Genomic DNA, 12100 nt, shown 5'->3' with positions numbered 1-12100 from the left:
AAGGAACCTTGGAAAACACTCCGACATCACAAATCTTCGCGAAACAATGGGTGCACATCTGTTTGATCCAGCTGAAAGTTGGCGTCATTTGAATTGCTTCACGGGTTGACGAGCGGCTCTGCAGCTCCTTATACGCATGTTAGCAGAACAAAGCAGGACTACCTGGTGTGGGAATGTTCCGCCGCCCCCCCATCTCTTTCACACGTGCAGACAAGTGCAGGAGAAAGCTGCCGCAACTGTGCTCCTCCTGGTCAGAGGTGATGATCCTGCCTCCATACTGCTGGGTGGTAAGTTCAGGCTCCTACACTTAAACTTTCACCCTAAGAAACCATAAATTGCCGGGATTTATACATTTGCATCACTTCCGTTATGGTTCTGCTGCGTCAGCCACATGCAGTGAATATTCATGAGTGACGCCTTCGCCAAAGTGGGAAGGAATTTAGCCTCCTGAAACAATAGAAGGAACTTTTCCCAACTGTGCAGTGCACATGTGACAGAGCGGGGAGGGAGAGTCTTTTGTTGTTGTTTTGGTGTCTGGAATCACACAGAACACATTTAAATCAGAAAGAAACCTTGGAATGCTCACCAACGCCACAAACTCGTGGACAAAAAGCCTCGCCAAAACAATACGTGCGGCAGGTGAAACAGAAAGTTGGCACGTCAATTGAATTGCGCTCTCGGCGTTGGCGGCGGGCGCCGATGAGCACTCGGTGATTAAGAGCGCCGTTTCCTGCAGCGAGCCTGTGACTAACCTCACCTGTGAGCTCCACTGGAGAAAAACAAAAATGTTTTGTTGCCGGCGACTTGTTTTTACGTCCCACTCTCTTTCCTGCAGACTGTAGGAAGAGGGAAATAAAAAAAAAAAACACTATTTGTTTTGCGTGGGCTTCAGGCAGGGTCACGTAGACGGTGTCATCTTTCAGACTACAAGGCACCAGAGAGGCGTAAAAGCTTCCCTCTGGGGAGCGGCTGACAGATATTCTTAGGCCGCTGCTCTGTCTCGGCGGTGCTGGACACTTGTCACTCCGTGCCGAACCAGAGCAGCTTAATGTCGCTCATTACGGGACACAGGATGCTCATGTACACACAGACGGCATGTTGGTTTTCCCATCTTGACGTTTGAATAATGAATGAGGCCGGTCTTCTTGTGCTGAGTGCCGCCATAAATCAGCTGTAAAAGCAAAGCAGCCAAAGGGGGTTTTACACACACACACACACACACAGACCGAGGAGGGCTGAGGTCAGAATGTCAGAATTACTGCAATAATCGGACTAGACGACCACTTAAGTGTTTAAATGCATAAGTGGTCATAATCTGAGTGCTGAGTTATAGAGTTGTATGTGCTGCTTTGCTTAACGGGGCTAAATAATGAAAATTACCAAACAGATTCATTCTCTGTTTTAACAAAATGAACATATGATGAATGTAAAGCTAATTATTTGGTAAAAATGATCAATCAAACACCAAATGAGCGTCAAACATTTAAGTATTTCATCTGTTGTTATGAGTTAGTGTCTAATCTTTAAATTGTTGACAATTGATTGACACTCTGCAAATGGTGAATATATTCCTGACAGTCACATAATCTGTTACTGTAAAGAGTTTATACAATCCAACTTTTGCCTCTTCTAATCTGATTAAGGTTACAGTAATATGACATTTTGACGCAATAGATTTATTGTGATTGTTAGAATGATTGAGGCGTGTAACTGTATTGTTTAGATCTCATTCACTCCAGTGTAGAGGAATTTTCAACAAAGTGGAGAAAAGAAAAGGGAAAAAGAAAAGGAGGACCAAACAGGAGAAATTGGAATTAAAAAGGAATAGAATCATATAGATATAATTGTGCGACTGAGCTGTGATGATGAAAAGTCTTGTTTGTTGGCTGCAGGTTCCTTCTCTCCTTCCCTCCTTCTGTGGTCACTTGACTCCTGGAAGCTTATCTGCTATCATCTGGCCCTTTTGTCTGTGCTATGTGAAGGTGATCGGGGCCCCGGATCAGGCAGCCTCCCACCACCCGGGCAGGGCCAGATGGAGGACCTCCACCTGCAGAGAGCTCTGAATGAACTCTCGCTGGGATCCTGCTCTACACAAATGTTGCAGAGTGGAGCTCCTGGTCCCCACACTGAAGAGGAACTCAGGGGGGTGTGATTCACATTCATGCTTAGTCACGTCTGTTGATCTGAGCCAACAACGGTTATACGAGCCGCTTCCCTTAACAAACAAGAAGAAGAGCGCAACTTTAATGGAGCCTCTCTGCTGTTATGGAAATGAGTCGCAGATACAGGAGAGCTGGGTAGATAGATAGATAGATAGATAGATAGATAGATAGATAGATAGATAGATAGATAGATAGATAGATAGATAGATAGATAGATGGATAGACAGACAGACAGACAGACAGACAGACAGACAGACAGACAGACAGACAGACAGACAGACAGACAGACAGACAGACACACACACACACACACACAGTAATAAAGCACAGTCTGAGTGTCCTTCCAGTCTTGTCTGAGTGTATGAATGTGAATGTGTGTGAGAGATTCACACACACCATATCACACACCGACGCCACAAGGCACAGGGGGAGTGTGTTTCCCTGCTTTTTTTTATACTGTTGCAAAGCAAAACCACAGTAGAGACGTTAGTAAAAAAGGAAAGGGAACCCCGGTTGCACTCATAGAAACACCCTTCCTATGCAACACGGCCCGTTTCTCAACCTGCCTCGTGGCTTTGGATCTGTGCCTTCAGTGGAAATATATGTTCTCTACCCTGCGCGCTCCAGGGTAGTGTCACCTATTTCACTTTTTATTGGTCCAGGCCCCGTTTTCTAATTCTGCTGCGACTCCGTGTCGGCACAGGCAGCGGCGGGTTTCTGTGTAATCAGCATGAAAATATGTTTTTCTTTGCACCCACCAGCACTGTCAGAGCAGAAGGTGAAAAGTTACCAGGTTGGTTTTCTCCTGTGAGAAAGTGGAAATAAATCACCAGTTCGCACATTGTAAGGGAGCACACAGACACACACACACACTGGTGCCTGTGTATGAGTGATCATCACTACAGAGCAGTGATCCCGCAGCAGCATGAGGGAGATCACTTCACCGCTGAACTCTGAATGATGAGAGGTTTTTTAAACAGACGGCCTTCAGTGACAGACATGAAGTCCTGTGTGAGCGTCCACCTATTGTCACACAACAACAGCACAAAAAGAGCCGCTTAGGGCATAAAACAGTCATAAAGAGTCGTGTTTCGGGAGGGATTCTATTCTATTCTACTCTATTCTTTGAGTTTTGTGCAAGCAGCTTGTGTGTTATAATAAATGACTGTTATTGTGACCTTGGCTGAGGTCAGACATTGAGTTTTGGCTGAGCAGCACACATGCATAGAGCACCACTGAGATGTAGGAAGTTTCCGAAGGTGCTTACCAAAGATAAGGAAGTAAAACAAAAAACAGCACCTATTGTTCACATTCACCCTCTTACGTCTAACTCAAACACTTAAACCCAGCAAATCGGATGCGTTTACTAATATTTCTATAAATGAAGAGAGAGAAAAAGGGTAAAACGGTAAATGTGTCAGTCAAACCCCGGCAGAGATGTTCGGTGAGATTGCGGTCACGGTATCTGTAGTCCTGATTACAGTCCTGTGATAGGTCGTGTTTGTGAGTATTGTTTTTCACGCGTCATGTTCTACTCGCACAGGCCTGGATGCATCACGTCTTGCCTGAAGACAAAGGGCCCACATGGAGCCCCTGAGTGAGAGTATGTGTGTGTGTGTGGATGAAGCCTGACCCCGCCCACAGACTTCACACATAGACCGTGGCGAGATGGGAGACCTGAGGAACCTCAACGGAGCCTGGGCCGATATCACACACAGATTGTTGTGCATTCCGATGCGAATACTGAAAATATCTCTCAGTGCACAAACACGCCGGAACATTCTGATCCCTGTTAGTCATTCAAAAACATATTTTCTTCTCCCTTATGACTTTACACACACACACGCTTTACACTGTCTATAATAGGGAAATATTCATGCTGTAAAACAATTTAATATTTATTGCAATATTCTTCAAAGGATTCTGACAGCAGAGCCTCACTCACACACAGAGCTTTCTTTCTAAAGCATTTCCCCTCAATTTGCAGGCAAATAGTGACAGAATGAGTAGGGAGTAACATTGCAGGAATGGATGCTGGGAAGTGTGTTTGTAATCATGTGGTCTCCTACATTGATCTGTCATATCTTTAAGTCTTTAGATTAGATTTAGATCAAATGAGTGAGTTACTAGGTGCCAGTAAACTTTGATTATATTGCGATTCAGGCAACAAAGGGATGCAACTGAAATCTGCATCAACTGAAGTTTGCTTTCTCCATCTAACAGATTTAGATTATGTGATTGTAAAGGTATTCAACCATGTAAACATCACAGACGAACTCTCCTTTAACCCAGATTATGTGACATGTATATTAAGAGGATCCTATTGATTCCATCCATGTATATACCGTACGTCTGTGAGCATTGAGGGCATGGTAGCGTAGTGATTAGATTCCATGCACACAATGCTCAGATTTAATAGGAGATACACAGAGTAATACACGTGAACACATTACACCCCCAGAAATATGTACGGTAAGTCGACAGTAAATGAAGAAGTGTGTGTGTGGGCGTGTGTGTGTGTGTCAGTCTGTCTCCTGACAATGAGACGAGGCTGGTGTATCAGGTTGTTATCAAATTAACCACTCTGACAGTCTCCAGACGCCAGTATTTGGGGATGAGCTACTCAAAACCTTTTGTGGCGTATAAGGATGAGATTGAAAGTCATCTTCAACAACAAAGCCCAATGTTATTTTCCATGTGGTGATTAAAAAAAAAAAGTGAAGGTGATATTTGAGTAGAGGTATTATTATGAAAATGATTCCAGCGCTGACTTGCTGAGGGGCTGGGATGAGTTGGAACTGGAGGCCTGGCATTGACTGAGCAGCTTTATCTCCCAAGCATTCTTCTGCCTCATTTCAATAGCCATTCTTCACTGAGGGCCCCCCCTTCACTGCTGTTCACACTTCTTCTCTGGGTTTGTATTCTAAGTGGCTCACAGATCTTTTGTATTCCACCCTGATAGCGATCTGAATCCTGCCACTGACAGCACAGGCGGCTGCAGAGACTCCTGAAGAAGTCCACGCCATCTATATTCCTTAAAATCTCTTTGTTCAAATCTTTGCAAACTCCAAATCGACAAAACTCTCCCATCGTCGTGCAGAAGTTGATCAAAAAACCTCCAAACGCTCCTCAAAGTAGATATTTGATGGCAGATGTGATAAAAAAAAAAGTTGGCAGATCCGTTTCTCGTCCATATGGAGTAAATAAACGATAATAGAATGTGGATATATTCAAGATTCAATATTCAAGAAGTTTTATTGTTCACATACGCAGCACAACAGTGTACCAGTATCCGGGCAACAAAATGCTTTTACTGGTAGGTTCCCAGACTGTGCTGGTATTTACAACTACATACAACTACATATTTCATCTAAATCACAATATTTAAGGATCATTTCTTCAGTATCTGCATTTTCTACACTTTAAACTTAATTGGAAAATTAGAAGAGTGAGTATCTGTCTCATTTAAAGCTGAATATTAATGTGTTTTCTACATGCCGAGCAGGGCTAAGAACATGAAAGTGATTCTGTGCTGCACATCTAGATTGAGCCATAATTCAAATATAATCATTCAAACCAAAAGCCCCCCCAAAAAAATATAAATATATATACAGTACCGGTCTAAAGGGAACTTTAATGGATTTGTGTACTTTTCAAACGGAAAAGTTAAGAAACATTCAGTAGTAATATAAATCAGAAAACTTCAAAAAAAGAACTTCTGAGAATGAGTCAGTGAAATACCCTCAGAAGTGAAAGTGAGTTGGGGAAGGAAGACGATGAAGTATCGAATGTAATTCAGTTCATAGACGACATCCACCAGTTGTGTTGGCAGACAGATAACAGAGCGCCTGACTGCGTCTGAATGGCGTTGATAAGAGCATCATACCAATACAGAGGCCTTTCTCAAGCCTCCTGTTCCTCTCCTCAGGACACCAGCAAGACAGACACATACACACACACACACACACACGCAAAAACACATACTATTCATCTACAGCAGCTTTGATAAGTAATTCTTAATACATGTTTTTACACCCGATGAGTTGGTGTTAATGTGTTTTAGTAATGCTAAAGAGCTGCAGATTATGAGATTATTGATTTGTCATTGTTTTTAGCAGATAATCATATTGTTTGGTGTTATGAAAGCCAAAAATCAGCACAATCTCTGGCTCTCAGCGCTGGTTTCTTTTCAGTCAAACGGTGCGGGCAGCAAAGTGAGTGATTTTCTAATAACAGAGTCTGTCGCTCCCTTTTCTCTGTCTCACTGTTTGTTGTCATACCAACGATCCAGTTCTGACTGTGTCGCTTTTCTAAATCGTAGGGTTAACACGCAGCCTTGCAAACTGCAGGGGATTTCTCACAGCAGAGACCAAACAAATGCACATATAAAAGCATTCATTACACAAGTTTCGGGTCGCGCGACTATATGCAGCTGCTTGATCTGCTTCATCACCAGAATGAAACTTTCGGTGTCATTTCGGCAGGCGTAATAGTCATATAGTGTGTGTTTTGCTGTGAGAGAGTGGGTGTGGAGGACAACTGCACAACTCCTCGAACCTGCAGGTGTGGGGTCATGTCCCCTCTGAAATAACTGACATTTTTATTATTTTACAATGACCTCCAGCCTTCTCTCTCCTTAAAGATACACTCACAGGTCTTGTTCTTATTAGCACAGGTTGTTCCTTACACAACCACTCTGATCTGTCAAGAGAGAGAGAGGGAGGGGGCGGGGTCACAGCCTGTTCACATGGTATCAGAGTCTATTTATACAAATTTGCATATTTACACAAACATCACCTACACAACTGTAGGTCAACTGTCTGGTTGTCATCGTAACAGAAATATTGTGTGTGAGCGTTTTGCAGATAGAACATCATCATTGTGTTTCTAAATCAGTTATTAATATGACAATGTGATGTCATATGTAACCAACCCAGATATCGCTGCTCTCCAAGCATCGCTCTCCAGCAGGGAGGTGACATAAATGGAATCAATGATGCAGATAGGCTCATTCAATCAATCACCGCTATCATATATCAAAAGAGATGAAAGAGCATTTGCGGGCCACATGGTGCATATTTGGTTTCAGACAACCCACAACTTTGTCTGTGAAGATCCCAGGCTGAGGAGGGTGGGGAGTTTCATGTGGCCCGGCCCTGTCAACGCTGCGTAAGTGAAATCAGAGAGGCTTTTGGGGCCGGGAGGGAACAGATCCTCTGCACGCCGACGCTACAAGAGGTTTGACAGAAATCCCACATTATGGAGTGTGGGGTTCTTTTCAAATCAGCGTAGTGAAGGGAAGGAGGGGGGGCGGGGGGTGGGGGGGTCGTTGAGCACCGGGGCGTGCAGACATAACAGTGCTTGAGAAGTGACAGAGTGTGCATAAAGGTGAGGACAGATTCAGACCTCCACTGACGAAAACTGACATCAGACACAATTATACAGTGATTTGTCGAGAGAAATACGAGGCCGACACACCATTCAGGCTGTCACTCCTCTGTGTGCACGAGGACAATGTGACTGCTTAGCTGAAAATGTCTGGAAGGCTGTAATTACTCTTATATTCCTCATTCATTCCTGTTCCTGTAGGGACATAAAATGTGTCAGTGGCACTCGTTAGCCGGGTCTTAATGATGATATCGCTGTGCAGGTATTATCCTGCAGAGACTTCAAAGTGTATTTTTCTTTTTAATATGGAGTTAACATGGCTTATGGCTTTTGTCTGTTATCATAACACTGTCAGAAACACAGTCCTGTAATGATCTCTAGTGGGTCACGGGTCAACAATGAATTTATGATAACAATCTATAGGCCCTATAATATGCAGATATTTCCATACATCTCTTACATCTTTAACTTGTAGCATTTCTTCTTGAGACACACATAAATAATGAAACTATGAACAAAACACAACAGAACACAGAAAATAAAATGATAGGAGATTATGTTAGATAAAGGTTTGGTTAAAAAAACTAAATTACTAAAGGAATAAATACAAAATATTAAACAAAAAACTAATTATTATTATCATAATAATAAATATATATAATAAATATAATATATAATTTTGTATAATAAAAACATAATAATGATCTCTCTCTCTCTCTCTCTCTCTCTCTCTCTCTCTCTCTCTCTCTCTCTCTCTATCTATCTATCTATCTATCTATCTATCTATCTATCAGTTGTCTCAGTATTTGGCAGGTTGTTTGTTCACAGCCTCGGACTCTCTGCTTTTATTTTCGCAACGCGCTGCTTTGTTTTTATAGTCAGACCGTTTTGGAGCCGCGCGCTTCCTGCGGGGCGTGTCTCCTCCTCTTAGGGGCGGGGCCAGGAGAGCCCCTATTAATGCGCGGGGGCCCCGGAGTTCACAGACTCATCAGCGTGCTCAGGGGCAGACACACACACACACAGACTCACACAGGTCGCAGTGTAATCAGCTATCAGCATGAACAACCTAGAGGTAAGACTTTGTACATATACTCTTAACTCTAAGTAAAGTGTAAATGAGAACCGTGTGTTTTCTGTAAGTTATTTTATATATTTTTCCACAGTTTAACGCATTTTTTTTTAACCCTTTGTGTCTCTTCTTCTTCCAGATGGATTTCTTTGACAACTCCTCAGACAACAGCTCCGATGAGTCTGGAGACTTTGACATGGACCTGCAGGAGCTCTGCACCAGACAGACCAGCACCGACTTCAACAAGATCTTCCTGCCCACCGTTTATGGAATAATCTTCTGCCTGGGGATTATTGGCAATGGATTAGTCATTGTTGTCATGGGCTATCAGAAAAAGGTGAAAACGATGACTGACAAGTACCGGCTCCACCTCTCTGTGGCTGACCTGCTGTTCGTCATCACGCTGCCCTTCTGGGCCGTGGACGCAGCCAAAAGCTGGTACTTTGGAAGATTCCTCTGTGTGTCTGTGCACATGATCTACACAGTCAACCTGTACAGCAGCGTGCTGATCCTGGCCTTCATCAGCTTTGATAGATATTTGGCTGTGGTGCGAGCCACCAACAGTCAAGCCACCAGGAAGCTGCTGGCGGAGAAGGTGATTTATGTGGGCGTGTGGCTGCCCGCGGCCGTCCTGACCGTACCTGACCTGGTGTTTGCCCAAGTGCAGGACACAGGGAGTTCAAACTTCCTCTTCACCATGGACGACAGCTTAGAGACAGCTGAGTCCAGGATCATCTGCCAGCGCATTTACCCGCGTGAGGCCACGACCATATGGATGGCAGTTTTCCGCTTCCAGCACATCCTGGTGGGCTTCGTGCTGCCTGGCTTGGTCATCCTCGTCTGCTACTGTATCATCATCGCCAAGCTCTCCAAAGGCTCCAAAGGCCAGACGCTGAAGAAGAAAGCGCTGAAGACCACGGTCATCCTCATCCTGTGCTTCTTCGGCTGCTGGCTGCCATATTGCTTGGGAATCTTTGTGGACACTCTCATCCTGCTGAACGTGATCTCCCCCAGTTGTGGACTAGAGCAGGGAGTGGAGAAGTGGATTTCTATCACGGAGGCCCTGGCTTATTTCCACTGCTGCCTCAACCCCATCCTCTACGCTTTCCTGGGAGTCAAATTTAAGAAATCAGCCAAGAATGCACTGACCGTGAGCAGCCGATCAAGTCAGAAAGTCAATCTCATGCAAAAAAAGCGGGGGCCAATCTCATCTGTGTCCACCGAGTCCGAGTCTTCAAGTGTGTTAGCCAGTTAACACTCTTCACTTCAGACTCTCAGGAGGGAAAATTTAAGCTTTAATCTCCTCGAACTTACTACATTTTGTATAGATGTAAAAAAAAAAAAAAGAGTTTTTGTACATTTTGTATAATATGCATAAGTTACTGCAAGACATTTTGTGTTGCATTTTGCAGATTGTGTCCTTGTGCCCAGTCTGAGTTTCATTCCTTTTGCTTTACTGTCATCACATCTCTAAAACTGTTTAAGATGATTGACAAGTGACGACTCGTCTGTTTTCAGGGATTGTAGGCTGCTTTTTGTTTTTTAAGAAACTTGTACATATTTTGTAGCATTTGTTGTCTTTTCGCACTTAAGTTGTGTGATGTTCTGAGAGATGTTATTTATTGCTGTCGCTCACACTGGAGGTTTCTTTTGTTAAATAGCGTCAAATGCATGCTGCTTGTTTTTACTTCTTTTCGAAAATTGTGCTGGAATGTTTTTGAAAGTTTGTTTGTTGTGTGTGAAAATAAATTTTTTTACTGCTTCACATAATGACTCTGTGGTGTGCGTTTTACCTTATCTGAGTGTTTCCCCTCAGGGGGTCTGGGCAGGGGGGTGGAGTTGGGTGTGTGGGGGGGTTGGGCGGGTGGGAGGATTCTGTCTCCTAACGTCTCCACCTGATCTGACTGAGAAGCAGAAGGACGGAGCAGACAGGCCTGTAATTGCAAGAACATCTGTGCACTTTTACATCTTAAGCAGCCACGACACAAAAGCTGAAATCTTCAGGTTTAATTAGGACCCATATGGCTCCTTAACGAAGAAAATAGCATGTTAAGTCCCCTTTAACTTCTCTCGCTCCATGCACTTGTTAAGATATACTGCCTCTATTATGTTTGGCTTGTAAACTAGTGTTAGTCCCTGTTAGCTTAACAAAACGGGTCAGTGGGTCAACGTGTCCATTCCTTCACTCACAAAACAAATCTAATACTATGCAAGAATTCATGTTGTATTGTTAAGCTTTTGTCAGGGTTGTACACGATATATCATCGGCTGTAAATCTGCCAGAATTACACAAATAAGACGTAAAGATGCCATGTTTCCATTCGAACACACACATTCACACTCATTTTGTCTTTGCAGCCGCTATGCAGAGCAGAGATGTAATCTGTGTGAACGAGGGATGTTCAAGGAGACCAAAGGAAGCGGAGAACAATAGAAGTCAGGGAGAGCAAAGTCGTTCAAATGGCTGATGTGCGTTTCAGTGCATTCATTCAAGACTCCAGCAGTGATACATTTCCATTTCTTAACATTTAAACAAAACTAAAAGAAAAAGGTGTTAAGTGGCCCTATCAAGCAATGAGGTGAATGGCTCATTTGGACCCTGGCTTCTCACAGTGAACCAGGATAAAACAAGAGGTGCTTTGTCATTTGGAAATGATCCCAGAAGATTCAGCATTAGCATAAAAGCTCAGTAGCCTCAGCTGCAGCGGGGATGAGAGATGATTTACACTTCACTGCCGCTCGGGATCCTCATCTGCGTCTGAAGAAAGCTGAGGTGGAGCTCCAGCGTCGCATCTGCTGCCGCCACGCTGCTGCTGGAACACACAGTATAATGTATGAGCAGGATTATATTTACATTAAATATCAGAGTTTGCCCTAAAACAGTGTCATCTACTGTTGTTGTGATGAAGAATATATCAAAATAAATGAAACAAATCTCTACCAGCTACATTAAATTAAAGCTTTACCGACTTAAAAAACAAATCTAAATGCCAAACATGCAGGGGAAACACTGAATTATTGCATATGTTGCTTTTAAACCATGCAAAGCTTTCCAATTAAAATGAAGAAAGATGACCTGTCTATGTTTGGGGTGCAGGAAAATTAAAGTACAAAAAGAACTCTGCTGTTTTAACTTAAAGCAATTAAGCTCTTCAATTGTTCTTCGGCTTGTTGTAGAACCTTGATTACATTCCCACGTGCAGATGGACACGAGTTCAGGATGGACAAATGGGATTACGAGCACAGTTTATGTCAAAGAAACACAGAGGGAGGAAACATTTGTCCTTTAATCCACCACATTTCCATATCATTTGTATCAGATAAGTAAGCGTCTGGTTATGTGGCTCTTGTTGATATTTTTTTTGCGACGTTTCTCTAAATAGGCAGCCGCCATCACCGTAAAAACACATCTGAAACATGCTTTCATCCAAATTGTCCAAAGTGCCCACTTGGAGTGCGCATAAATTCCCTATGGCCGCCT

At 43.3% G+C, this 12100-nt stretch overlaps 1 protein-coding gene across 1 annotated transcript; it reads left to right on the top strand.

Moving 5' to 3' along the window:
- Positions 1-8541: 8541 nt before the first annotated feature.
- Positions 8542-10389, top strand: cxcr4b (chemokine (C-X-C motif), receptor 4b). Its single transcript, XM_076159205.1, has 2 exons — positions 8542-8622; positions 8759-10389. Exons 1-2 carry the CDS (start codon positions 8608-8610, stop codon positions 9872-9874), a joined length of 1131 nt encoding a protein of 376 aa, XP_076015320.1. The 5' UTR covers positions 8542-8607; the 3' UTR covers positions 9875-10389.
- Positions 10390-12100: the final 1711 nt, after the last annotated feature.

The sequence above is a fragment of the Genypterus blacodes genome, unplaced genomic scaffold, assembly GCF_046128005.1.
Source record: "Genypterus blacodes isolate CSIRO-AG114 ecotype Tasmania unplaced genomic scaffold, CSIRO-AGI_Gbla_v1 ptg000093l_1, whole genome shotgun sequence".
Lineage (NCBI taxonomy): Eukaryota > Metazoa > Chordata > Actinopteri > Ophidiiformes > Ophidiidae > Genypterus > Genypterus blacodes.
The sequence above is the reverse complement of the archived record's forward strand: the minus strand, read 5'-3'. Positions and strand labels throughout refer to the sequence as shown.